The sequence below is a fragment of the Crinia signifera genome, chromosome 19 (genome assembly GCF_055691185.1).
Source record: "Crinia signifera chromosome 19, ASM5569118v1, whole genome shotgun sequence".
In the NCBI taxonomy this organism is placed as follows: Eukaryota; Metazoa; Chordata; class Amphibia; order Anura; family Myobatrachidae; genus Crinia; species Crinia signifera.
In genome coordinates, this window is record NC_139226.1 from 2,988,399 (window position 1) to 3,016,279 (window position 27,881).

At 55.1% G+C, this 27,881-nt stretch overlaps 1 protein-coding gene across 2 annotated transcripts in view; it reads left to right on the plus strand.

Moving 5' to 3' along the window:
• Nucleotides 1-27,881, plus strand: part of ECE1 (endothelin converting enzyme 1) — a 130,605-nt gene that overhangs the window by 94,665 nt on the left and 8,059 nt on the right. For both annotated transcript variants that reach the window (XM_083161799.1, XM_083161800.1), the window contains 15 exons: nucleotides 8,240-8,326; nucleotides 17,514-17,655; nucleotides 19,227-19,436; nucleotides 20,758-20,882; nucleotides 20,975-21,121; nucleotides 21,236-21,301; nucleotides 21,409-21,597; nucleotides 21,813-21,955; nucleotides 22,369-22,483; nucleotides 22,980-23,090; nucleotides 23,863-23,961; nucleotides 24,156-24,233; nucleotides 24,724-24,827; nucleotides 27,366-27,476; nucleotides 27,736-27,803. In XM_083161799.1, the coding sequence (XP_083017925.1) occupies nucleotides 8,240-8,326; nucleotides 17,514-17,655; nucleotides 19,227-19,436; nucleotides 20,758-20,882; nucleotides 20,975-21,121; nucleotides 21,236-21,301; nucleotides 21,409-21,597; nucleotides 21,813-21,955; nucleotides 22,369-22,483; nucleotides 22,980-23,090; nucleotides 23,863-23,961; nucleotides 24,156-24,233; nucleotides 24,724-24,827; nucleotides 27,366-27,476; nucleotides 27,736-27,803 (1,795 nt within the window). The remainder of the gene's footprint in view (nucleotides 1-8,239; nucleotides 8,327-17,513; nucleotides 17,656-19,226; nucleotides 19,437-20,757; nucleotides 20,883-20,974; nucleotides 21,122-21,235; nucleotides 21,302-21,408; nucleotides 21,598-21,812; nucleotides 21,956-22,368; nucleotides 22,484-22,979; nucleotides 23,091-23,862; nucleotides 23,962-24,155; nucleotides 24,234-24,723; nucleotides 24,828-27,365; nucleotides 27,477-27,735; nucleotides 27,804-27,881) is intronic.

The window sequence follows — 27,881 nt, forward strand, 5'->3', positions numbered from 1 at the left end:
AGTTCCCCACTTGCTGGAGGCTGGGAAATGCTGGAACAGCACCCTGTGCTGTAGGATCTGGTTGATGTACCATGGTCTGTGGGTTGTTGGCCTGTGTACAGGTGGAGCAGCATTGTGTGTAATGTCCTGGGAAGGCCGGTACTCCCCTGACTAGGAGTTAATACAGTTGCTGTGTATTAGGTCTGCCAGGAAATCCGCAGCACCGCTCTCCTCACACCTGGATATTGTTTGCCCACCTGTCCTGGGCTCTCCCATGCTGGTCTGTGGTGTGTATTCTGGCCTGTATACAGGTGGAGCAGTGTGTGTGTGTGTGTGTGTTGTCCCTGGGCTCTCCCATGCTGGTGTGTATTCTGGCCTGTATACAGGTGGAGCAGTGTGTGTGTGTGTTGTCCTGGGCTGGTGTGTGTGGTTTGGGGGGGTGTATTCTGGCCTGCAGTGTGTGTGATGTCCTGGGCTCTCCCATGCTGGTGTGTATTCTGGCCTGTATACAGGTGGAGCAGCAGTGTGTGTGTGTGTGTGTGGTTGTGTGTGTGTGTGTGTGTTGTCCTGGCTCTCCCATGCTGGTGTGTATTCGGCCTGTATACAGGTGGAGCAGCGGTGTGTGTGTGTGTGTGTGTCCTGGGCTCTCCCATGCTGTTGTGTATTCTGGCCTGTATACAGGTGGAGCAGCAGTGTGTGTGTGTGTGTGTGAGAGATGTCCTGGGCTCTCCCATGCTGGTGTGTATTCTGGCTTGTATACAGGTGGAGCAGCAGTGTGTGTGTGGTGTGTGTGTTGTCCTGGGCTCTCCCATGCTGGTGTGTATTCTGGCCTGTATACAGGTGGAGCAGCAGTGTGTGTGATGTCCTGGGCTCTCCCATGCTGGTGTGTGGTGTGTATTCTGGCCTGTATACAGGTGGAGCAGCAGTGTGTGTGTGTGTGTGAGATGTCCCTGGGCTCTCCCATGCTGGTGTGTGGTGTGTATTCTGGCCTGTATACAGGTGGAGCAGCAGTGTGTGTGTGTGTGTGTGTGTGTGTGTGTGTGTGTGATGTCCTGGGCTCTCCCATGCTGGTGTGTGGTGTGTATTCTGGCCTGTATACAGGTGGAGCAGCAGTGTGTGTGTGTGTGTGGGGGGGGTGTGTGTGTGTGTGTGTGTGTGTGTGTGTGAGATGTCCTGGGCTCTCCCATGCTTGTGTGTGTGTGGTGTATTCTGGCCTGTATACAGGTGGAGCAGCATTGTGTGTGTGATGTCCTGGGCTCTCCCATGCTTGTGTGTGTGTGGTGTATTCTGGCCTGTATACAGGTGGAGCAGCATTGTGTGTGTGATGTCCTGGCTCTCCCATGCTGGTGTGTGGTGTGTATTCTGGCCTGTATACAGGTGGAGCAGCATTGTGTGAGAGAGATGTCCTGGGCTCTCCCATGCTGGTGTGTATTCTGGCCTGTATACAGGTGGAGGCAGCAGTGTGTGTGTGTGTGTGTGTGGGGGGGTGTGTGTGTGTGTGTGTGAGATGTCCTGGGCTCTCCCATGCTTGTGTGTGTGGTGTATTCTGGCCTGTATACAGGTGGAGCAGCATTGTGTGATGTCCTGGGCTCTCCCATGCTGGGTGTGTGGTGTATTCTGGGCCTGTATACAGGTGGAGCAGCATTGTGTGTGATGTCCTGGGCTCTCCCATGCTTGTGTGTGTGGTGTATTCTGGCCTGTATACAGGTGGAGCAGCATTGTGTGTGTGATGTCCTGGCTCTCCCATGCTGGTGTGTGGTGTGTATTCTGGCCTGTATACAGGTGGAGCAGCATTGTGTGAGAGAGATGTCCTGGGCTCTCCCATGCTGGTGTGTGTGTGGTGTATTCTGGCTTGTATAGGGATCTGCATAGCCATGTTCTGTAGGTGCTTGGCAGTGATGGCCGCCTGGTCACTGTGTAACAGATGGGCATGGTCAGTGCCAGTCTCCCTGTGCCAGGGCCAGCTTCTCCTGCTTGTTTGCCCTCCTGTCCCAGGTGCAGATGGTTGGGAGAGGTCCCTGGGGCTGCAGGCTCTGACGTCTGGCTTTCCTCAGCTGGCATAGCGGTGCCCTGTAGCCGTACATTCCTGACATGTTGATATCCGGTTACCCTCATGTCTGATCACTGAGCAGGACAGGAACACGCTACATCACATGTTGGCTGTGGTACTGGAGGTCACGCAGAGCCTGTACATAGGAAGCGACTAGCGGCTCTCCTGATTGGCACAGAGATAACGATATAACACTGCAGATAAATGAGTCGTCCAGGTGATGCCAGTCTTGGCGTATAGGCGCTCTCCATCCCCTCGGCGGTGTGTAATGTGCAGACTGTGTCCCCCATAACACACTGGCCTGTTGTAGCCACCTCCACCCTAACAGCTGATGGCTGTGTGCCCGGTGTAATCTGCCCACTTACCCAAATTGATGATGGAGATGAGATTATGGTCATGGTTAAACCCTCTCCACCCGTCTGCGGTATTATCCGGATTGTCAGTGGCGATTCCTATTACAGGATTACTGTGTATTTACATGAGCCCGGTCTCTCGCCGTGATGGGGATTGGCACCAGGGAGCAGAGATGGTAAGGGACTGTGTGGCTGGCCGGTGCCCCTGTATAATGCCTACTGTATCTCTCTGCCTGATGTCCCTGTAGTTACACTGCTTGTAAGATCTGTTTCTCACCCTGATCGTACCGCTCTAGAATAACCCCCGCTGCCACCCCAGTGACCTTACTTGTGGCTGCTTCCTCCTCTCCCCAATTCCTGGTACTGTCATGTACCCGAAGCCAGAAAGTACAGCTATAGGAAATGACGTTTCTCATGCTGCTGTGACTCCTCTGTGCCCCCTTCTAGGTACAGCGCAGCTAGTACTGGGGTTTCTGGGCAGCGCAGGAGCTGGGTACTGGTGCCAGCAGGGAGGGTGCTGTGACTCCTCTATCCTGCCTCTAGTACTGGGGTTTCTGGGCAGCGCAGGAGCTGGGTACTGGTGCCAGCAGGGAGGGTGCTGTGACTCCTCTATCCTGCCTCTAGTACTGGGGTTACTGGGCAGCACAGGAGCTGGGTACTGGTGCCAGCAGGGAGGGCGCTGTGACTCCTCTATCCTGCCTCTAGCACTGGGGTTACTGGGCAGCAAAGGAGCTGGGTACTGGTGCCAGCAGGGAGGGCGCTGTGACACCTCTATCCTGCCTCTAGTACTGGGGTTACTGGGCAGCACAGGAGCTGGGAACTGGTGCCAGCAGGGAGGGCGCTGTGACTCCTCTATCCTTCCTCTAGTACTGGGGTTACTGGGCAGCACAGGAGCTGGGTACTGGTGCCAGCAGGGAGGGTGCTGTGACTCCTCTATCCTGCCTCTAGTACTGGGGTTTCTGGGCAGCGCAGGAGCTGGGTACTGGTGCCAGCAGGGAGGGTGCTGTGACTCCTCTATCCTGCCTCTAGTACTGGGGTTACTGGGCAGCACAGGAGCTGGGTACTGGTGCCAGCAGGGAGGGCGCTGTGACTCCTCTATCCTGCCTCTAGCACTGGGGTTACTGGGCAGCAAAGGAGCTGGGTACTGGTGCCAGCAGGGAGGGCGCTGTGACTCCTCTATCCTGCCTCTAGTACTGGGGTTACTGGGCAGCACAGGAGCTGGGTACTGGTGCCAGCAGGGAGGGTGCTGTGACACCTCTATCCTGCCTCTAGTACTGGGGTTACTGGGCAGCACAGGAGCTGGGAACTGGTGCCAGCAGGGAGGGCGCTGTGACTCCTCTATCCTTCCTCTAGTACTGGGGTTACTGGGCAGCACAGGAGCTGGGTACTGGTGCCAGCAGGGAGGGCGCTGTGACTCCTCTATGCCGCCTCTAGTACTGGGGTTACTGGGCAGCGCAGGAGCTGGGTACTGGTGCCAGCAGGGAGGGCGCTGTGACTCCTCTATCCTGCCTCTAGTACTGGGGTTACTGGGCAGCGCAGGAGCTGGGTACTGGTGCCAGCAGGGAGGGCACTGTGACTCCTCTATCCAGCCTCTAGTACTGGGGTTACTGGGCAGCGCAGGAGCTGGGTACTGGTGCCAGCAGGGAGGGCGCTGTGACTCCTCTATGCCGCCTCTAGTACTGGGGTTACTGGGCAGCACAGGAGCTGGGTACTGGTGCCAGCAGGCAGGGCGTTGTGACTCCTCTATGCCACCTCTAGTACTGGGGTTACTGGGCAGCGCAGGAGCTTGGGTACTGGTGCCAGCAGGGAGGGCGCTGTTACACCTCTATCCTGCCTCTAGTACTGGGGTTACTGGGCAGCGCAGGAGCAGGGTACTGGTGCCAGCAGGGAGGGCGCTGTGACTCCTCTATCCTGCCTCTAGTACTGGGGTTACTGGGCAGCACAGGAGCTGGGTACTGGTGCCAGCAGGGAGGGCGCTGTGACGCCTCTATGCCACCTCTAGCACTGGGGTTACTGGGCAGCGCAGGAGCTGGGAACTGGTGCCAGCAGGGAGGGCGCTGTGACTCCTCTATCCTGCCTCTAGTACTGGGGTTACTGGGCAGCGCAGGAGCAGGGTACTGGTGCCAGCAGGGAGGGCGCTGTGACTCCTCTATCCTGCCTCTAGTACTGGGGTTACTGGGCAGCGCAGGAGCTGGGTACTGGTGCCAGCAGGGAGGGTGCTGTGACTCCTCTATCCTGCCTCTAGCACTGGGGTTACTGGGCAGCGCAGGAGCTTGGGTACTGGTGCCAGCAGGGAGGGCGCTGTTACACCTCTATCCTGCCTCTAGTACTGGGGTTACTGGGCAGCACAGGAGCTGGGTACTGGTGCCAGCAGGGAGGGCGCTGTGACTACTCTATCCTGCCTCTAGTACTGGGGTTACTGGGCAGCGCAGGAGCTGGGTACTGGTGCCAGCAGGGAGGGTGCTGTGACTCCTCTATCCTGCCTCTAGCACTGGGGTTACTGGGCAGCACAGGAGCTGGGTACTGGTGCCAGCAGGGAGGGCGCTGTGACTCCTCTATGCCACCTCTAGTACTGGGGTTACTGGGCAGTGCAGGAGCTGGGTACTGGTGCCAGCAGGGAGGGCGCTGTGACTCCTCTATGCCACCTCTAGTACTGGGGTTACTGGGCAGCACAGGAGCTGGGTACTGGTGCCAGCAGGGAGGGCGCTGTGACTCCTCTATCCGGCCTCTAGTACTGGGGTTACTGGGCAGCACAGGAGCTGGGTACTGGTGCCAGCAGGGAGGGCGCTGTGACGCCTCTATGCCGCCTCTAGTACTGGGGTTACTGGGCAGCGCAGGAGCTGGGTACTGGTGCCAGCAGGGAGGGTGCTGTGACTCCTCTATCCTGTCTCTAGCACTGGGGTTACTGGGCAGCACTGGAGCTGGGTACTGGTGCCAGCAGGGAGGGTGCTGTGACTCCTCTATCCTGCCTCTAGCACTGGGGTTACTGGGCTGTGCAGGAGCTGGGTACTGGTGCCAGCAGGGAGGGCGCTGTGACTCCTCTATCCTGCCTCTAGCACTGGGGTTACTGGGCAGCACAGGAGCTGGGTACTGGTGCCAGCAGGGAGGGCGCTGTGACTACTCTATGCCACCTCTAGCACAGGGGTTACTGGGCAGCACAGGAGCTGGGTACTGGTGCCAGCAGAGAGGGCGCTGTGACTCCTCTATCCTGCCTCTAGCACTGGGGTTACTGGGCAGCACAGGAGCTGGGTACTGGTGCCAGCAGGGAGGGCGCTGTGACTCCTCTATGCCACCTCTAGCACTGGGGTTACTGGGCAGCGCAGGAGCTGGGTACTGGTGCCAGCAGGGAGGGCGCTGTTACACCTCTATCCTGCCTCTAGCACTGGGGTTACTAGGCAGCACAGGAGCTGGGTACTGGTGCCAGCAGAGAGGGCGCTGTGACTCCTCTGCCACCTCTAGCACTGGGGTTACTGGGCAGCACAGGAGCTGGGTACTGGTGCCAGCAGAGAGGGCGCTGTGACTCCTCTGCCACCTCTAGCACTGGGGTTACTGGGCAGCACAGGAGCTGGGTACTGGTGCCAGCAGTGAGAGCGCTGTGACTCCTCTATGCCACCTCTAGCACTGGGGTTACTGGGCAGCGCAGGAGCTGGGTACTGGTGCCAGCAGGGAGGGCACTGTGACTCCTCTATGCTACCTCTAGCACTGGGGTTACTGGGCAGCGCAGGAGCTGGGTACTGGTGCCAGCAGGGAGGGCGCTGTGACTCCTCTATGCCACCTCTAGCACTGGGGTTACTGGGCAGCACAGGAGCTGGGTACTGGTGCCAGCAGAGAGGGCGCTGTGACTCCTCTGCCACCTTTAGCACTGGGGTTACTGGGCAGCACAGGAGCTGGGTACTGGTGCCAGCAGAGAGGGCGCTGTGACTCCTCTGCCACCTCTAGCACTGGGGTTACTGGGCAGCACAGGAGCTGGGTACTGGTGCCAGCAGAGAGGGCGCTGTGACTCCTCTGCCACCTCTAGCACTGGGGTTACTGGGCAGCACAGGAGCTGGGTACTGGTGCCAGCAGTGAGAGCGCTGTGACTCCTCTATGCCACCTCTAGCACTGGGGTTACTGGGCAGCGCAGGAGCTGGGTACTGGTGCCAGCAGGGAGGGTGCTGTGACTCCTCTATGCCACCTCTAGCACTGGGGTTACTGGGCAGCACAGGAGCTGGGTACTGGTGCCAGCAGTGAGAGCGCTGTGACTCCTCTATGCCACCTCTAGCACTGGGGTTACTGGGCAGCGCAGGAGCTGGGTACTGGTGCCAGCAGGGAGGGTGCTGTGACTCCTCTATGCCACCTCTAGCACTGGGGTTACTGGGCAGCGCAGGAGCTGGGTACTGGTGCCAGCAGGGAGGGCACTGACTCCTCTATGCTACCTCTAGCACCGGGGTTACTGGGCAGCGCAGGAGCTGGGTACTGGTGCCAGCAGGGAGGGCGCTGTGACTCCTCTATGCCACCTCTAGCACTGGGGTTACTGGGCAGCGCAGGAGCTGGGTACTGGTGCCAGCAGGGAGGGCGCTGTTACACCTCTATCCTGCCTCTAGCACTGGGGTTACTGGGCAGCGCAGGAGCTGGGTACTGGTGCCAGCAGGGAGGGCGCTGGGACTCTCTATCCTGCCTCTAGCACTGGGGTTACTGGGCAGCACAGGAGCTGGGTACTGGTGCCAGCAGAGAGGGCGCTGTGACTCCTCTGCCACCTTTAGCACTGGGGTTACTGGGCAGCACAGGAGCTGGGTACTGGTGCCAGCAGAGAGGGCGCTGTGACTCCTCTGCCACCTCTAGCACTGGGGTTACTGGGCAGCACAGGAGCTGGGTACTGGTGCCAGCAGTGAGAGCGCTGTGACTTCTCTATGCCACCTCTAGCACTGGAGTCACTGGGCAGCGCAGGAGCTGGGTACTGGTGCCAGCAGGGAGGGCGCTGTTAAACCTCTATCCTGCCTCTAGCACTGGGGTTACTGGGCAGCGCAGGAGCTGGGTACTGGTGCCAGCAGGGAAGCAGCTGGCACGTGAGCTGCCACTGCTGGAGACTAGGTACGCGAGTGGCTCATTCATCTCCTAATTCCCTTTTGGCTGGGCCGGAGCTTAGTAACAGTGATGCTAATTGAGTTCACCTGTAATCCTGCGCTGGCCGGCTCTGATCCCAGACACCTGCTGGGCGGGTCATGGCGTTCCTGGCACTTGTCGAGTGGGGTACCGGGAGCTGGCGGCGGCCCCTTTATTATTGCTGACCCACAAGGACACTTACAAAGTTAATGTTGTCCACAGAGGACTTTACAAACCTCTTTTGTCTTCTGTATATTGTTACAGTAACTCGGGGATTCAGTTTGTAGCCTTTTACTTGCAGTAGGAAGGGGTTAAATGTCTACCAGGAAACACTATACTTCTGGTCTCTAGGCCGCAGCCTCAGGCACACGTGGGGTTAATGGGATCTCCTCCCCCATTGTGCCAGTAACTCCCCATCCCAGGCCCTGGTGTAGATAATAGAAGGGAAGGGAGGTGCTGCCTGCAGAGATAAAGTACAAAATAAATAATCCAGGAGATGGGGGCTTCAGCTGTGCCCTCAGGGACCGACATCGTAGTTTAGGGGCTTCCAGGAGTGGGTCCCCCTCCTCCCCTCCCTGCTCGGCCCCCTGCTGAGGCCAGATAAGAGTTACATAAGGATCCGTCTATGGGTGGTCTCCCCAGCTGCGGGAAGGAGGAGATGCCGGCTAGGATAACATGGGCAGAGACCCCCTTCTAGTGACCGGCGCTCCCTGGGATGTGGGGACTTGTTTCCATGGAAGCTCTAAGAGACTCTGTTCTGCATTTCACCTTTCAGATGTCTTCTTACAAGCGGGCGACGCTGGACGAGGAGGAGCTGGTGGACGCCAACCATGAGGGCGAGATCTACCCTAATGGGGTGCAGGTAAGACCCTGATGCTGATCCTATCTGTTCCCCCTCCCCTGGCTGGGGAAGGGGTGTTGTGTGACGGGCCACTAGGAAGTTATATAAGAGGGGGGGGGGGGGGGCGTAGGGGGTCTCCAGCCCGTGTCACCGCATGCTAGGACTTACAGTGCACCGGTCTAGTTTATCCTAGATACATACGGGAGCAGGTAGCGGTATACACGGCCGGGTGCGTACTTCGGGGGGCAGGGGGGAGTAGGGTATAGCACCCAGGCTGGCACTAGTAGGGCTCGATGGGGTGACACCTGGGTCTAGGGTCCCTGTGGCTGCAGTCCCATTTGATAGACCACAGTACAGGGCAGGTAGCTGTACAGGCTGCTAATGATTGTAGTCACAAATGTGGTAGTGTGCGGGGAGCAATCTGATGTTCTGTAACCTTCTGTTTCCTGTGAATCCTGTAATTCGGGTTTATGTACCCATAGGTAAACCTGCCATACGATCACTTTAATCCAGGACACCTATGATTTCTACAGGGTCCGTGGCTGCATCTCATCTAGCCACAAAACCTGTGCAAATCATGTGTGTCCTGTGTTGTAGGGATGATCTGGCTCCCTGTAGGCGATTACAGGTATGTAAGGTGGGGTAAGCCATGAACACGCTACCGCAAAGGTGCCACTACTGCGGCCAATGCAGCTGCAGCTCATTTTGTGCTCATTTTGTGCTCAAATGACCGTTGTCTGTGTTATGTTGCGTGGCCTGAAGTACGTGGTTATGTGGACATGGTATGGTTACATGTGATTGTGTCCCCATCTGTTACTCCTAGTTCTGCTGACATGGGGCTCAGTAAGGGGGCAGGGGGCTGTACCCTTTCTTATTATTATTATTATTAATAATAATAATAATTTATTACGCCACAAGTGTTTGGCAGCGCCGTACAAAGGAACAGTACAGGGAGACAAAACTTGGCATAACATTGAATAACAAAAATAAAGTACAAATAAAGAGCCCCACAGATCAATGCACATTACAGCTTAACTGTATCAACATACTATAAGAGGCTTGAGGCCAATGATGCTCTACTATAGAGGTATGCTGGCATGGGGCTAAGTAAGGGAATGGGGGCTGTACCCTGCTCTACTGTACAGAGTGATGCTGGCATGGGGCTAAGTAAGGGGATGGGGGCTGTACCCTGCTCTACTGTACAGAGTGATGCTGGCATGGGGCTCAGTAAGAGGATGGGGGCTGTACCCTGCACTAGTATAGAGATATAATAGCATGTGGCTCAGTAAGGGGACGGGGGCTGTACCCTGCACTAGTATAGAGATATAATAGCATGCGGCTCAGTAAGGGGACGGGGGCTGTACCCTGCACTAGTATAGAGATATAATAGCATGCGGCTCAGTAAGGGGACGGGGGCTGTACCCTGCACTAGTATAGAGATATAATAGCATGCGGTTCAGTAAGAGGATGGGGCTGTACCCTGCACTAGTATAGAGATATAATAGCATGCGGCTCAGTAAGGGGACGGGGGCTGTACCCTGCACTAGTATAGAGATATAATAGCATGCGGCTCAGTAAGGGGACGGGGGCTGTACCCTGCACTAGTATAGAGATATAATAGCATGTGGCTCAGTAAGGGGACGGGGGCTGTACCCTGCACTAGTATAGAGATATAATAGCATGCGGTTCAGTAAGGGGACGGGGGCTGTACCCTGCACTAGTATAGAGATAATAGCATGTGGCTCAGTAAGGGGACGGGGGCTGTACCCTGCACTAGTATAGAGATATAATAGCATGTGGCTCAGTAAGGGGACAGGGGCTGTACCCTGCACTAGTATAGAGATAGAATAGCATGCGGCTCAGTAAGGGGACGGGGGCTGTACCCTGCACTAGTATAGAGATATAATAGCATGTGGCTCAGTAAGGGGACGGGGGCTGTACCCTGCACTAGTATAGAGATATAATAGCATGTGGCTCAGTAAGGGGACGGGGGCTGTACCCTGCACTAGTATAGAGATATAATAGCATGCGGCTCAGTAAGGGGACGGGGGCTGTACCCTGCACTAGTATAGAGATATAATAGCATGCGGCTCAGTAAGGGGACGGGGGCTGTACCCTGCACTAGTATAGAGATATAATAGCATGTGGCTCAGTAAGGGGACAGGGGCTGTACCCTGCACTAGTATAGAGATATAATAGCATGTGGCTCAGTAAGGGGACAGGGGCTGTACCCTGCACTAGTATAGAGATATAATAGCATGCGGCTCAGTAAGGGGACGGGAGCTGTACCCTGCACTAGTATAGAGATATAATAGCATGCGGCTCAGTAAGGGGACGGGGGCTGTACCCTGCACTAGTATAGAGATATAATAGCATGTGGCTCAGTAAGGGGACGGGGGCTGTACCCTGCACTAGTATAGAGATATAATAGCATGTGGCTCAGTAAGGGGACGGGGGCTGTACCCTGCACTAGTATAGATATATAATAGCATGTGGCTCAGTAAGGGGACGGGGGCTGTACCCTGCACTAGTATAGAGATATAATAGCATGCGGCTCAGTAAGGGGACGGGGGCTGTACCCTGCACTAGTATAGAGATATAATAGCATGCGGCTCAGTAAGGGGACGGGGGCTGTACCCTGCACTAGTATAGAGATATAATAGCATGCGGCTCAGTAAGGGGACGGGGGCTGTACCCTGCACTAGTATAGAGATATAATAGCATGTGGCTCAGTAAGGGGACGGGGGCTGTACCCTGCACTAGTATAGAGATATAATAGCATGTGGCTCAGTAAGGGGACGGGGGCTGTACCCTGCACTAGTATAGAGATATAATAGCATGCGGCTCAGTAAGGGGACGGGGGCTGTACCCTGCACTAGTATAGAGATATAATAGCATGCGGCTCAGTAAGGGGACGGGGGCTGTACCCTGCACTAGTATAGAGATATAATAGCATGCGGCTCAGTAAGGGGACGGGGGCTGTACCCTGCACTAGTATAGAGATATAATAGCATGCGGCTCAGTAAGGGGACGGGGGCTGTACCCTGCACTAGTATAGAGATATAATAGCATGCGGCTCAGTAAGGGGACGGGGGCTGTACCCTGCACTAGTATAGAGATATAATAGCATGCGGCTCAGTAAGGGGACGGGGGCTGTACCCTGCACTAGTATAGAGATATAATAGCATGCGGCTCAGTAAGGGGACGGGGGCTGTACCCTGCACTAGTATAGAGATATAATAGCATGCGGCTCAGTAAGGGGACGGGGGCTGTACCCTGCACTAGTATAGAGATATAATAGCATGCGGCTCAGTAAGGGGACGGGGGCTGTACCCTGCACTAGTATAGAGATATAATAGCATGTGGCTCAGTAAGGGGACGGGGGCTGTACCCTGCACTAGTATAGAGATATAATAGCATGCGGCTCAGTAAGGGGACGGGGGCTGTACCCTGCACTAGTATAGAGATATAATAGCATGTGGCTCAGTAAGGGGACGGGGGCTGTACCCTGCACTAGTATAGAGATATAATAGCATGCGGCTCAGTAAGGGGACGGGGGCTGTACCCTGCACTAGTATAGAGATATAATAGCATGCGGCTCAGTAAGGGGACGGGGGCTGTACCCTGCACTAGTACAGAGATATAATAGCATGCGGCTCAGTAAGGGGACGGGGGCTGTACCCTGCACTAGTATAGAGATAGAATAGCATGCGGCTCAGTAAGGGGACGGGGGCTGTACCCTGCACTAGTATAGAGATATAATAGCATGTGGCTCAGTAAGGGGACGGGGGCTGTACCCTGCACTAGTATAGAGATATAATAGCATGCGGCTCAGTAAGGGGACGGGGGCTGTACCCTGCATTAGTATAGAGATATAATAGCATGCGGCTCAGTAAGGGGACGGGGGCTGTACCCTGCACTAGTATAGAGATATAATAGCATGTGGCTCAGTAAGGGGACGGGGGCTGTACCCTGCACTAGTATAGAGATATAATAGCATGTGGCTCAGTAAGGGGACGGGGGCTGTACCCTGCACTAGTATAGAGATATAATAGCATGCGGCTCAGTAAGGGGACGGGGGCTGTACCCTGCACTAGTATAGAGATATAATAGCATGCGGCTCAGTAAGGGGACGGGGGCTGTACCCTGCACTAGTATAGAGATATAATAGCATGCGGCTCAGTAAGGGGACGGGGGCTGTACCCTGCACTAGTATAGAGATATAATAGCATGCGGCTCAGTACGGGGACGGGGGCTGTACCCTGCACTAGTATAGAGATATAATAGCATGCGGCTCAGTAAGGGGACGGGGGCTGTACCCTGCACTAGTATAGAGATATAATAGCATGCGGCTCAGTACGGGGACGGGGGCTGTACCCTGCACTAGTATAGAGATATAATAGCATGCGGTTCAGTAAGGGGACGGGGGCTGTGCCCTGCACTAGTATAGAGATATAATAGCATGCGGCTCAGTACGGGGACGGGGGCTGTGCCCTGCACTAGTATAGAGATATAATAGCATGCGGCTCAGTAAGGGGATGGGGGCTGTACCCTGCACTAGTATAGAGATATAATAGCATGCGGCTCAGTAAGGGGACGGGGGCTGTACCCTGCACTAGTATAGAGATATAATAGCATGCGGCTCAGTAAGGGGACGGGAGCTGTACCCTGCACTAGTATAGAGATAGAATAGCATGCGGCTCAGTAAGGGGACGGGGGCTGTGCCCTGCACTAGTATAGAGATATAATAGCATGCGGCTCAGTAAGGGGACGGGAGCTGTACCCTGCACTAGTATAGAGATAGAATAGCATGCGGTTCAGTAAGGGGACGGGGGCTGTGCCCTGCACTAGTATAGAGATATAATAGCATGCGGCTCAGTAAGGGGACGGGAGCTGTACCCTGCACTAGTATAGAGATAGAATAGCATGCGGCTCAGTACGGGGACGGGGGCTGTGCCCTGCACTAGTATAGAGATATAATAGCATGTGGCTCAGTAAGGGGACGGGGGCTGTACCCTGCACTAGTATAGAGATATAACAGCATGCGGCTCAGTACGGGGACGGGGGCTGTACTCTGCACTAGTATAGAGATATAATAGCATGCGGTTCAGTAAGGGGACGGGGGCTGTGCCCTGCACTAGTATAGAGATATAATAGCATGTGGCTCAGTAAGGGGACGGGGGCTGTACCCTGCACTAGTATAGAGATATAATAGCATGTGGCTCAGTAAGGGGACGGGGGCTGTGCCCTGCACTAGTATAGAGATATAATAGCATGCGGCTCAGTAAGGGGACGGGGGCTGTACTCTGCACTAGTATAGAGATATAATAGCATGCGGCTCAGTACGGGGACGGGGGCTGTACCCTGCACTAGTACAGAGATATAATAGCATGCGGCTCAGTACGGGGACGGGGGCTGTACCCTGCACTAGTATAGAGATATAATAGCATGTGGCTCAGTAAGAGGATGGGGGCTGTACCCTGCACTAGTATAGAGATATAATAGCATGCGGCTCAGTAAGGGGACGGGGGCTGTACCCTGCACTAGTATAGAGATATAATAGCATGCGGCTCAGTAAGGGGACGGGGGCTGTACCCTGCACTAGTATAGAGATATAATAGCATGCGGCTCAGTAAGGGGACGGGGGCTGTACCCTGCACTAGTATAGAGATATAATAGCATGCGGCTCAGTAAGGGGACGGGGGCTGTACCCTGCACTAGTATAGAGATATAATAGCATGCGGCTCAGTAAGGGGACGGGGGCTGTACCCTGCACTAGTATAGAGATATAATAGCATGTGGCTCAGTAAGGGGACGGGGGCTGTACCCTGCACTAGTATAGAGATATAATAGCATGCGGCTCAGTAAGGGGACGGGGGCTGTAATGTTGTGATGCAGACATATGACGTGTAAGGATTAATCCCCGGTGTGAGTGGTAAATAGAATCGCTAATCCTGTGTATTTGTGAAGCTCCTTGCATTGTGGGCATAGCCCTGTCCTGCCCCAGTCACTCGGCACATCTGAGCTGCCCCAAATCCCTGTATACGTGACTGGGTGACCAGGCCATGGCTGGCTTCATCCCCTCCAGCCCTACTCGGGTGCCCGTCCTGTGGGAACCTGCGTACATTAGGCCATGAGGGGAGGCAGAGGGTGGGAGCGGCCAGTCCTGTCCATCACATGCAGTGTGGAGGTGGGTAACATTCCAGGTGTGTCTCGTAACCTGAGCCACCGGCTCCGGCATCACAGGTAGACCTGTATTAACCCCTCGCAGCACATTGTATCTGCCGGCACAGGATGCACCGTGTACAGATTAGCAGATTCTGGCCACAGACAGATGGTCTGGCCATTGGCTCTTCCCCAGCAGCTGGATGTGTCAGTCTTATCTACAGGATGGGGGTCCTGGTCTCTGCCCTCCTCCGTAAGTGTGTAGTACCACCTCATTGTGGCCTGCACAGGGACTGGTCTAGCTGGGCTGGGGACTGACCTGCTATATGTGTGGAGTTTGCATGTTATGTATTGGGAAGACTAATGGCCTTATTCTGGTGCTCTCTTAGAGAGCAAATTCCTTCTCAAATGGACAAAACCATGTTGTACTGCAGGGGGGCAGATGTAACATGTGCAGAGAGAATTAGATTTGGGTGAGTTATTTTGTTTCTGTGCAGGGAAAATACTGATTGCTTTATTTTTACACTGCAATATAAATCTCACTTTGAAGAAAAACTTCAACCAAATCTAATTCTCTCTGCACATGTTACATCTGCCCCACCTGCAGTGTACATGGTTTTGTCCATTTGAGAAGGAATTTGCCTCTAAGTCAACCAGAATAAGGCCCTAAGAACAGACAAATTGGACGCACTAGGGCCAACATAATAAACGTTCTCACCGGGCACAGGCTTCCCTGGTGGTGTAATACAGGTTTGTCTGCTAGAATATACACACACCGCCGTGTAGGTACAGGAAGGGATACGGTATGGTATAGATGAGGCTGGGTAACTAGTCCACCTGGCTATGTGACCACGTGCCCCCCTAGCAGGCGTCCGGCCTTCTCACTACTGATTTGTGCTGCATGCTGGCAGAGGCGGGTGAGGGGTGCTGTGGTGGGAACTGATTGCGAGGGGTGCTACGGTGGGAGCTGGCGGGGATGGGGGTGCTGTGGTGGGAGCTGAGGGGAGAGGGGTGCTGCAGTGGGAGCTGGCGGAGGCGGGTGAGGGGTGCTACGGTGGGAACTGATTGTGAGGGGTGCTACGGTGGGAGCTGGCGGGGATGGGGGTGCTGTGGTGGGAGCTGAGGGGAGAGGGGTGCTGCAGTGGAAGCTGGCGGAGGTGGGTGAGGGGTGCTGCAGTGGGAGCTGGCGGAAGTGGGAGAGGGGTGCTGCGGTGGGAGCTGGCGGAGGTGGGTGAGGGGTGCTACGGTGGGAGCTGGCGGGGATGAGGGGTGCTACGGTGGGAGCTGGCGGGGATGAGGGGTGCTACGGTGGGAGCTGGCGGGGATGAGGGGTGCTACGGTGGGAGCTGGCGGGGATGAGGGGTGCTACGGTGGGAGCTGGCGGGGATGAGGGGTGCTGTGGTGGGAGCTGAGGGGTGCTGCAGTGGGAGCTGGCGGAGGTGGGAGAGGGGTGCTGCGGTGGGAGCTGGCGGAGGTGTGAGAGGGGTGCTGTGGTGGGAGCTGGCGGAGGTGGGTGAGGGGTGCTGCGGTGGGAGCTGGCGGAGGTGGGAGAGGGGTGCTGTGGTGGGAGCTGGCGGAGGTGGGAGAGGGGTGCTGCGGTGGGAGCTGGCGGAGGTGGAAGAGGGGTGCTGCGGTGGGAGCTGGCGGAGGTGGAAGAGGGGTGCTGCGGTGGGAGCTGGCGGAGGTGGGAGAGGGGTGCTGCGGTGGGAGCTGGCGGAGGTGGGAGAGGGGTGCTGCGGTGGGAGCTGGCGGAGGTGGGAGAGGTGCTGCGGTGGGAGCTGGCGGAGGTGGGAGAGGGGTGCTGCGGTGGGAGCTGGCGGAAGTGGGAGAGGGGTGCTGCGGTGGGAGAGGGGTGCTGCGGTGGGAGCTGGCGGAGGTGGGAGTGGGGTGCTGCGGTGGGAGCTGGCGGAGGTGGGAGTGGGGTGCTGCGGTGGGAGCTGGCGGAGGTGGGAGAGGGGTGCTGCGGTGGGAGCTGGCGGAGGTGGGAGAGGGGTGCTGCGGTGGGAGCTGGCGGAGGTGGGAGAGGGGTGCTGCGGTGGGAGCTGGCGGAGGTGGGAGAGGGGTGCTGCGGTGGGAGCTGGCGGAGGTGGGAGAGGGGTGCTGCGGTGGGAGCTGGCGGAGGTGGGAGAGGGGTGCTGCGGTGGGAGCTGGCGGGGATGAGGGGTGCTGTGGTGGGAGCTGAGGGGAGAGGGGTGCTGCGGTGGGAGCTGGCAGAGGTGGGAGAGGGGTGCTGCGGTGGGAGCTGATGGGGGACTAGGGGTGCCACCATTATAGACTATGGTCACACAGTGACCCGAATATAGTGGATAATGTGTAACGTGTTTGGGGGGGGTCGCTGAGGGCTCCTGGGTCTCCAGGCCTGTTACTATGTATTGCGGTGTAACTCCTGTCCAATGCCTGGCCTAGCTAGGAGCAGAGACTACAATGATTTAGATCCGTTCCAGCTCGTTCCCGTGAACTCTGAGCAGACCCAGCCGCGATGGTGGAATTTGCTTCATACTCTGGATATTTTCCTTTCCGGAGCGTTACAAAGCCAGGCTCTACACACGTTTTGTCTGGCTTCTCTCCAGCATGTCCTAATCCATTATCCAACCATGGTAAACAATGTCCTCTTATACAAGTCGGCGAGTTCAGAGTCTGCCGACACGAGGCGCAAACTGCTGCCCTAGATGTGGCTACGGTGGGTTCTCCACCCTGTGCGGGGCAGGCGGGTCCCTTGTGTTCTCCTTATTAACCCCAGCAGCGCAAGCCTGGCATCTGTAGACTGTATGGCCCTCTGGTGCGGGCCCGTGGCCTGTACACCCAGGATGAGCAGGGTCCCCTGTTGTAGTACAAGCCTCTCGGACTATGTTCCTGCAGGTAATCCCATGGGCTAGTGTGGAAGTGCTCCGTGTGCTGGTGATGACGGGGTTAATGTGTCGGCAGAGATTGTGGAATGTTTGGGGTTTCCTGGCATTGTGCAGGATGTGTTGGTACATTCCAGTATCGGGGCTGATCTCCTACCGGCGCCTCTGCTTGCTAACACTGACCTGCTTGTCCACAGGTGCACCTGCGAGGGGTCCGGAAGCAGGGCAGCTGCTGGACGGAGAGGACGCACGTGGAGAAGAGGCTCCTGGTCGTGGTTGCCGTCTTGTGCATTGGGCTGTTGGCGTGTCTGCTAGCCTTGGCCCTACAGTACCGGAATGGTAGGTGCCTCCACCTGGGAACACTACTGGTGGTCCCTGTAGTACCGGAATGGTAGGTGCCTCCGTCTGGGAACACTACCGGTGGTCCCTACAATACAGGAATGGTAGGTGCCTCCCCCTGGGAACACTACCGGTGGTCCCTACAGTACTGGAATGGTAGGTGCCTCCACCTGGGAACACTACCGGTGGTCCCTGCAGTACCTGAATGGTAGGTGCCTCCGTCTGGGAACACTACTGGTGGTCCCTGCAGTACCGGAATGGTAGGTGCCTCCCCCTGGGAACACTACCGGTGGTCCCTGCAGTACCTGAATGGTAGGTGCCTCCGCCCCCACCTTGTGTGATCCGTAGATCTATTACCAGCGGCGCCCCCCACCTTGTGTGATCCCTAGATCTTACTAGCGGCGCCCCCCACCTCGTGTGATCCCTAGATCTATTACCAGCGGCGCCCCCCACCTCGTGTGATCCCTAGATCTCTTACTAGCGGCGCCCCCACCTCGTGTGATCCCTAGATCTCTTACTAGCGGCGCCCCCCACCTCGTGTGATCCCTAGATCTTACTAGCGGCGCCCCCCACCTCGTGTGATCTCTTACCAGCGACGCCCCCCACCTCGTGTGATCCCTAGATCTTACTAGCGGCGCCCCCCACCTCGTGTGATCCCTAGATCTTACTAGCAGCACCCCCCACCTCGTGTGATCCCTAGATCTCTTACTAGCGGCGCCCCCACCTCGTGTGATCCCTAGATCTTACTAGCGGCACCCCCACCTCGTGTGATCCCTAGATCTCTTACTAGCGGCGCCCCCACCTCGTGTGATCCGTAGATCTCTTACTAGCGGCGCCCCCACCTCGTGTGATCCCTAGATCTTACTAGCGGCGCCCCCACCTCGTGTGATCCCTAGATCTCTTACTAGCGGCGCCCCCACCTCGTGTGATCCCTAGATCTCTTACTAGCGGCGCCCCCCACCTCGTGTGATCCCTAGATCTCTTACCAGCGGCGCCCCCCACCTCGTGTGATCCCTAGATCTTACTAGCAGCGCCCCCACCTCGTGTGATCCCTAGATCTTACTAGCGGCGCCCCCACCTCGTGTGATCCCTAGATCTTACTAGCGGCGCCCCCACCTCGTGTGATCCCTAGATCTTACTAGCGGCGCCCCCACCTCGTGTGATCCCTAGATCTTACTAGCAGCGGCCCCCTGTAATGGGGCTGGTGGCTGGTTACGTTGCCTCCGGTACAGACCGCTGTGTGATGGCAGAGTGTGGGTGCTGCAGGTGCTGTATCCCCGGCTACTAGTGATTTGCTGCCTGATGACTGGCGGCACTTGGCTGGGGCTGAGCTGATGCGGAGAGTTGGTGACTGTGACCTGGAGATGATGGTGGTGGTAGTACTGTGTGATGGCAGAGTGTGGGTGGTGCAGGTGCTGTATCCCCGGCTACTAGTGATTTGCTGCCTGATGACTGGCGGCACTTGGCTGGGGCTGAGCTGATGCGGAGAGTTGGGGACTCTGTGACCTGGAGATGATGGGGGTGGTAGTACTGTGTGATGCGGCTCCATTCTCTCCTCTGTTCTCTTGCAGAGAATCGCGTTTGCCTGTCGGAATCCTGCATCTTGGTGACCAGCACCATCCTGCACTCGCTGGACCCGTCCGTGGACCCCTGCCAGGACTTCTACAGCTATGCCTGCGGAGGGTGGATCAAGGCCAACCCAGTGCCAGACGGCCACTCTCGCTGGGGGACCTTCAATGAACTGTGGGAGCACAACCAAGCCGTAATGAAGCACATCCTGGGTGAGTCCCTCTGCTGGTCATTGTGGTGGATGGTCCCCGCGGGTAAGGCGGCGGTAGCAGATGCCTGCTCTGGGGTGGGGGAGTCTTGGCATGTAGATTTAGGGTCTGGGCTAAGAGCTGGTACAGTGCTGTGTACTTGGCGAAGACGCGGGATACTAGTGGATGGCGTGAACATCTGTCAGACATTACTTGTGACTCGCTGGTTTCTGCCGACGTCGGCTAGTTGTGTCTGCCAAACAGTTTCCATGTTTACCCAGCGTGCAGGAACAGTCTGATGGCCTATTGTCAGCAGTTCCAAAGTGACAAATGAATAGGAGTCCGGCTGGTTAACCCTGTAACTGCTGTGACACAGGTGACGTCCTGATATGTAGTGTGATCAGCAGGGGCTGGCGATGACCGGCGCGATGTACAGACCAGTCCAGCCTGTAATCTAATCCTTCCTATTGTACCAGATAAAGTGACCGTGTCCAGTAATACAGGATCGCAAAACACATCCCAATAATATACATCTATTGTGTGTATATATAATATATACAAGGCACCGCACTGATGAGGGAAACGTGTGTAAGATGTGTTAATAAATGCTGCCAAGCCCCTCTTTGTAACTTGCAGAGTTTGTGATAAACAATGTGTATTGCCTAGGGTGTGCGCCTGCATTTGTGCTTTGTGTGGAACTACAAGTCTCAGCATGGTAGCTGCACATGTTTGGAATTTAGGCCCTGCTTACGGGCTCCCCTACGCCCCCGTGGCAGCCTGTTTGGAAGGAGGAATGGGGGCAGGCTATGCTCTTCGTCCCGACCGCGGTGTGGAAGCAGAAAGAGGACTCTGTTCTTGTGAGACTCCGTTACTGCGGGGGATGGCCACGTGTGACCACACCTCCATCAGGCCACGTGTGACCACGCCTCCATCAGGCCACGGCCCCTTGTATTCCCACTAGTGGGAGGCTGGGCTCTGTGTTGCCGTCCAGCTGCTGGCGGCCGCAGTGTGCCGGCTGTGACCTTCATACTGGGACAAGGTCCCTCCCAGCCTTCTGTCAACAGTGCAGATAAGCAGCAGGATCCCGACCTCAGCCCATAGGAGCTGCTAAGCTGGTCTTTGTTGTGGGATGTGTCCAGCAACAGCCCCAGGTGTACTGCTGTCCTACAGTGACCAGGGGGGTTCCTGATTGACCCATTCCTTCTGCCCAGAGCCAATCTAAGCTTGGAGGTAACCTGCACATACTCTGACACAAACACAGCCGTCATCCACCCCATGAGCAACCTGCAACCCCGTTACATCTCTTCTAACTTCCTTACACGCTTTGTTTTTCCTCCTAATGTAGAGAACACCACCATGAACTTCAGCAGCGCAGCCGAGCACAAGGTGCAGCGCTACTACCAGGCCTGCCTAAACGAGACCAAGATCGAGGAGCTCGGTTCCAAACCTCTGAAGGACCTCATAGAACAGGTGGGGACGGTCTCTCTGCAGGTCGGCTGGTAGGTTGGGACACCACTCGCTATGATCTGGCAATACCATGATCCTTGATCCCTCTGTTTCAGCTCGGTGGCTGGAGTGTTCTTGGTCATTGGGATAAAGAGAACTTCCAGGACACCCTACAGGCGGTCACCGCTTACTACAGGGTCTCTCCATTCTTCACCGTGTTTGTCAGTGCGGACTCCAAGAACTCGAACAGCAATGTGATCCAGGTAAGGAACAGAAGTCTGTCTTAATGAGGACGCTGGGTGAGGTGGTGGACACCCGAGACAGCAGTCAATGGAGATACCAGGAGCCTCATCCCCCACATGTCTCTTCTCACCCAGATAGACCAGTCTGGACTGGGTTTGCCATCAAGACAGTATTACCTGAACAAAACAGCCAATGAGAAGGTAAGTGCATGCCCCTATGCCCATTTCTTTATTGACCATGTCTTACTGGGACAACTTCTGTCCCTAAATCCCCACTACTACCACCACCCACCCTCTCCTTCTCACAGGTCCTCAATGGATACTTCAACTTCATGGTCCAGCTGGGAATGCTACTGGGCGGAGAGGAGAACCACACCAAGGAACAGATGCAGGAAATTCTGGATTTTGAAACTGCCCTGGCCAATATCACCATACCCCAAGAGGAGCGCCGGGACGAGGAGGTTATCTACCACAAGATCACGGCTGGGGAGCTGAAGGTAACCGCTGAGGTTTGGTATTTGAGAAGACTATTACTGTAGGATTGCAGAGCACAATGTTCTACCTGCTCATACGCTATAGCCATTGGGAGCATATTAACAAGACTTTTGTGGAATAACCATGAAGATCTCCACCACTGATACCAGGAGAGATGCAATTGTATGTCTGTCTGTTTTGGAGCAAGCTAGAAATGCAATCTGCTTTGTCTGTGCAGGACCTGATGCCTGCGGTGGACTGGATGCCCTTCCTCAGAGCAGTCTTCCATCCCGTGGAGATCAATGAGACTGAACCAGTGGTGGTGTATGCAAAGAAGTATCTCACTGATGTGGCCGATCTCATCAACAGCACGGACAAGAGGTAGACGCGGGGGTCTGACTGTGGCTAGAGATATCCTGTACAGATGCCAATGTTGGATGGTTTCTTATTGGGTGCAGGTCTGGTGAGAAATCCTGCTGCATGAGTGCAGTTCCCCTTCCCTGCCTGGGGTGTCACTCTCTGCTGTGGTGCTTCTGGCACAGGCCTGGTCTGCGTATCGTTGCTGAAATACAGACCACACTGGGCTGATTGCACCACAGCGGAGCGACACCCCAGGCAGGGAAGAGGAACCGCACTGATAGATTCCGGGTGTGAGGATGATCAGTTCTCTGCATGAGGAATCATTGTCTGGAGCTTCTGTATGGGGATACCGTGGGTGGGGCCGGCTGGAATAGTCTTCTCTTGTGTGGCTTTGTTCTGTGTTCGGTGCAATGTTATGTTCTAATCACTTGCAGGATCCTGAATAATTACATGATCTGGAACCTGGTGCACAAGACTTGCTCTCTCCTAGACCGCAGGTTCCAGGACGCGGAGGAAAAGCTGGTCGAGGTTCTGTATGGGACAAAGAAGGTGAGATCGGGGTGTCCTGGAGAACATCGTGGTTTATCGGAGGCTAGGGATCGGGCCTTGCCTGGTGGGTCCTGTTCTGTGTATGACGTCTGGGGCTGTGCTCGTCCCCTTACCAGGTCGTGTAGGGCAAAGGCACCTTACAGAACAATGCTGGGATCCCAGGGGGTCAGTCATGAGGGAGGGTGCCTGAGGAGGTGGAGCCAGAAATGCCCCACCCCTGCTAGCCTCTGGGGCAGAGAGGAAGGAGGGCAGCTTAAATAGACAGTACTATGGAGAAGGGGGGTCGTATATTGCCTGCATGGGTAGTGGGGGAGATCCAGGTGTTCCGGATTCATCAGCAGTTTATTTAAAGGTCTCCACCTGTATGATGTGTAACAGTGACACCTGGCGGCCACCCCCAGGTACTACACTGCATCCATACCATGCTATAGCTCTGCAGCCTAATAACCTGTTTCCCTTTGCTACTGTGGTGCTCAGCGATGACCTCTTTCCCCAGAGCTGCACCCCACGCTGGAAGTTCTGCATTGCCGACACGGATAACAATCTGGGCTTTGCCCTCGGTGCTCTGTTTGTCAAGGCCAGCTTTGCCGAGAGCAGCAAGACCCGGGTAAGATGCTTACAGCTTGTATGGTAATGGTGTGTTTATATAGCGGGAAGGATATATGGGACCGCTGGGAAGGGAGACGGCGGTCTGGGCTGTGTGCGCAGAATATTGTTGGTGTACAAAGCATCCAAAGGGATTTCCGCTTCATCCTCGTCCACCCAAACAGACATCTTATACTTGTCACAATAGATGCAGAGCCCCCTCCCCAAATTAGCTGACTCTTCAAAGCAACACAATCACCATTAGGATTTAGCGGAAGAACTGGCGCTCCGAAGCCTTATCCTGAGCAGTTACCTATTCCTGTATCGGTGTAGCTGAGGGGAGATCCCAGGACACAGCAGCCAATGAAATCCCAGCGCTGACTGGCAACATAATAAATCTATCCGTATACGAGGCCAGTGGTGGATAATGTCCAGCATTAGCTGATCTTCATTTTCCCCTTCCCAAATTGATCCTTGGTCCATAATCTGGTGATTTTCCCTCTCCGTGGGAATTTTACAGGGTCTTTGGGTCCAAGCACAGTTTAGAGGGCCCTAGAGTCCAGGAGAACCGTCAGGTGGGGGCGCTAGCGGTGCAGGTTAGCAGCTCCTGTAAGGACGTGGATCATTGGTGCTGTCCCATTAATGGGTCTGACGTCATGAAACAGTGTCCGCAGATCTGTGCTACAGTAGTGTTGGCTTCTGGGTGATATGGGAGTGGCGGAGGGAGGCTTCATGCTTTACTTTCGGTGTAGTTGTATTTATGAAGCTGTAATATGGGACGGTTGTGCTCGCAGGCGGTGCAGATGATCAAAGGAATAAAGAAGGCCTTCGAGGAGAGTCTGCAGAATATCAAGTGGATGGATGAGGACACTCGCAAAGCTGCCATGGAGAAGGTACGCCTTGCCGAGAGGTGGCTGCTGGGCCGGACATGTTAGGTTGATGTCATAGGCATGCCTAGAACATTGGTGGTCCCCTGGTGGACCCCTGGGTAATTCCATCACCAGTACATGTCATACAGAGGGACCCTCTTGTAGGACCCCTGGGTAATGCCATCACCCCCTAATTTGTGTTAATGTCTTATTCCCAGGCTGAAGCCATCTATGATATGATAGGATACCCCAACTTTATCATGGAACCCAAAGAGCTGGACAAAGTATTTAATGATGTAAGTATTGGGAAGTGTCTGGGGTGAGTTTTAGTGCTGGTAAGCTAGGCTGGGGGTTATGTAGTGTTAGTATCCTATAGAATGTTCTGCATGGGTGGGGCTATGTAGTGCTAGTCTCCTACATACTGTTTGTATGGGTGAGGTTGTGCACTGTTGGCCTTCTATAGAATGTTTTGCGCGGGCTATGTAGTGCTAGTCTCCTACATAATGTTTTGCATGGGTGCAGGTGTACACTGTTGGCCTTCTATAGAATGTTCTGCATGGGTGGGGCTATGTAGTGCTAGTCTACTACATAATATTTTGCATGGGCTGGGGGTTGTGCACTGTTGGCCTTTTGTAGAATGTTCTGCATGGGTGGGGCTATGTAGTGCTAGTCTACATAATGTTTGTATGGGCGGGGTGCACTGTTGGCCTTTTGTAGAATGTTCTGCATGGGCGGGGTTATTCAGTGATGGCCTATTAACCCCTTTGTTGCTGCTATTCCTTTCAGTATGATGTGATACCGGATCTCTACTTTGAGAACGTTATAATGTTCTACAACTTCTCTGCAAGAGTGACCTCAGACCAGCTGCGGAAGGCTCCCAACAAGGACCAGTAAGAGCCCTGCAGTCTATGTACTTGTGGTAGAGATCTACCTGTGAGCCCAGGATAGAATACACTGCAGTCCAGTGTTTACGACCCTGGGGAGATATAGTGGAGGAGGAACTACACAAAGTACTTGTATGGAGGTAGTGCTGCTCTGGCTCCCCCATGTGTGCATTAGCAGTATTACAACAGTGGCAGTTTTGGAGGCATGCTTTTATACAGCGGTGGCTGTGCGGGTACACAGATGCTGTGTATTCTGGCCACGTCTTACACATGGATGTGTAATCTCACACAGATGGAGAATCTGTCTGTAGCATCAGTGGTGTGATACCATGTGTGGTTATAGTACATGCATACACCAGGGAAGGCCTTCCCGTGCTGCAGACACTTATATTACAGGTGATGAGTGTGAATCAGTCCCCGCCCATGACCTTCCTCTAGTGGCCAAACCTTCCAGCGTTCCCTGTCCCCTCTTCAGGCAGCCAATCAGGGACCACCCACATGACCTTCTTAACCTTTCCCATCCAATCACATCCCCGCTGTACAGACCACACCCATCCTCCACATCTTCCTTCTGACCCTGGTTCATCATTGCCGGGATGTGATTTTAAGCAGACGCCTAGAACCCTTGCAATCCAGTGGGCAACTGCAATAGATGGCGCCTATCCTTATGTATCACAGGCCTATTTCCCTGTACATTGGAAGCTTGCGAGCAGGATCCTCCGACCTCCCTTTTGTTTTATCGGTTTTCAATTGTAAAGTGGGATGGAAGTTGCGGCTCTATATAACAAACTGCTAATAATAAATAAGTAGGCTGTGATCAGGAGTATGGGTCATTGGGTCCATCAAGTGAAGGTAGACATACGTTGGGTCGACTACCGACTTTGGAAAGGTGGACCGTCAAATGGTCGACATGGATTTTTCACAATTTGTTTTTGTCCCGAATGGCAACATGGACGTGCTTGGGGCACGGCGCCAGGCTGCACTCAGCGCACTATTATATTCTGCCTACATGCCCTGGTGGTTGTTAGGGCATGAAATACCCCATGCGTCCCTAATGCTGGTGTCGGACTTTTAACCCTGTCGACCCAATCTGTCGACTTGTGATCACTGTATGGAGGAAGGGGCAGAGGGCTGTACCGCCATGTGTCATACCTGTGATCACTGTATAGAGGAGGAATGGGCAGAGGGCTGTACCGCCATGTGTCCTACCTGTGGTCACTGTATAGAGGAATGGGCAGAGGGCTGTACCACCATGTGTCATACCTGTGATCACTGTATAGGAGGAATGGGCAGAGGGCTGTACCGCCATGTGTCATACCTGTGATCACTGTATAGAGGAGTAATGGGCAGAGGGCTGTACCGCCATGTGTCCTACCTGTGGTCACTGTATAGAGGAATGGGCAGAGGGCTGTACCACCATGTGTCATACCTGTGATCACTGTATAGAGGAATGGGCAGAGGGCTGTACCGCCATGTGTCCTACCTGTGGTCACTGTATAGAGGAATGGGCAGAGGGCTGTACCACCATGTGTCATACCTGTGATCACTGTATAGGAGGAATGGGCAGAGGGCTGTACTGCCATGTGTCCTACCTGTGATCACTGTATAGGAGGAATGGGCAGAGGGCTGTACCGCCATGTGTCCTACCTGTGGTCACTGTATAGAGGAATGGGCAGAGGGCTGTACCGCCATGTGTCCTACCTGTGATCACTGTATAGAGGAGGAATGGGCAGAGGGCTGTACAGCCATGTGTCCTACCTGTGATCACTGTATAGGAGGAATGGGCAGAGGGCTGTACCGCCATGTCATACCTGTGGTCACTGTATAGATGAAGGGGCAGAGGGCTGTACCGCAATGTGTCATACCTGTGATCACTGTATAGAGGAGGAATGGGCAGATGGCTGTACCGCCATGTGTCCTACCTGTGATCACTGTATAGAGGAGGAATGGGCAGAGGGCTGTACCGCCATGTGTCATACCTGTGATCACTGTGTATAGGCGAGGACAGAGGGCTGTACCGCCATGTGTCATACCTGTGATCACTGTATAGAGGAGGAATGGGCAGAGGGCTGTACCGCCATGTGTCATACCTGTGATCACTGTGTATAGGCGTGGACAGAGGGTTGTACCGCCATGTGTCATACCTGTGGTCACTGTATAGAGGAATGGGCAGAGGGTTGTACCACCATGTGTCCTACCTGTGATCACTGTATAGGAGGAATGGGCAGAGGGCTGTACCGCCATGTGTCATACCTGTGATCACTGTGTATAGGCGTGGACAGAGGGTTGTACCGCCATGTGTCATACCTGTGGTCACTGTATAGAGGAATGGGCAGAGGGTTGTACCACCATGTGTCCTACCTGTGATCACTGTATAAAGGAATGGGCAGAGGGCTGTACCGCCATGTGTCATACCTGTGGTCACTGTATAGAGGAGGAATGGGCAGAGGGCTGTACCGCCATGTGTCCTACCTGTGGTCACTGTGTATAGGCGTGGACAGAGGGTTGTACCGCCATGTTTCATGCTTTCCCTTTCCTGCACAGGTGGAGTATGACGCCCCCTACAGTGAACGCCTATTATTCTCCCACCAAGAATGAGATTGTGTTCCCAGCCGGAATCCTGCAGGCTCCGTTCTACACCAGCGCCCTCCCCACGTAAGCTGTGCATATGCAGGTGTCCTGGTCAATGGGTTATGGGGCTTTGATGTATAGACCTAAGCTGGGCCGGGAGCGCCGGTCTGCTACGCTGTGATGGTCATAAAAGGTTAGCAGTCCCTTCCTGTAAATGTGTAACGGCCCACCACGTCCTATGGGCCTGGTCTCCCAATGCAACTTCTTAGAGTCACCAGTAGGTGGCACTCATGTGCTCTGCTCTGGCCGCAGCATTGTGACTTACCGATATCTCTCACCACAGGGCCCTGAACTATGGTGGCATCGGAGTTGTAATGGGACATGAGCTGACCCACGCATTTGATGACCAAGGTATGTTCTCCTACAGCTTTTATCAATCCCGATCACTAGAGAATCCTAGCAGTGCATGTTTTCCAGATCTTGCTGAAG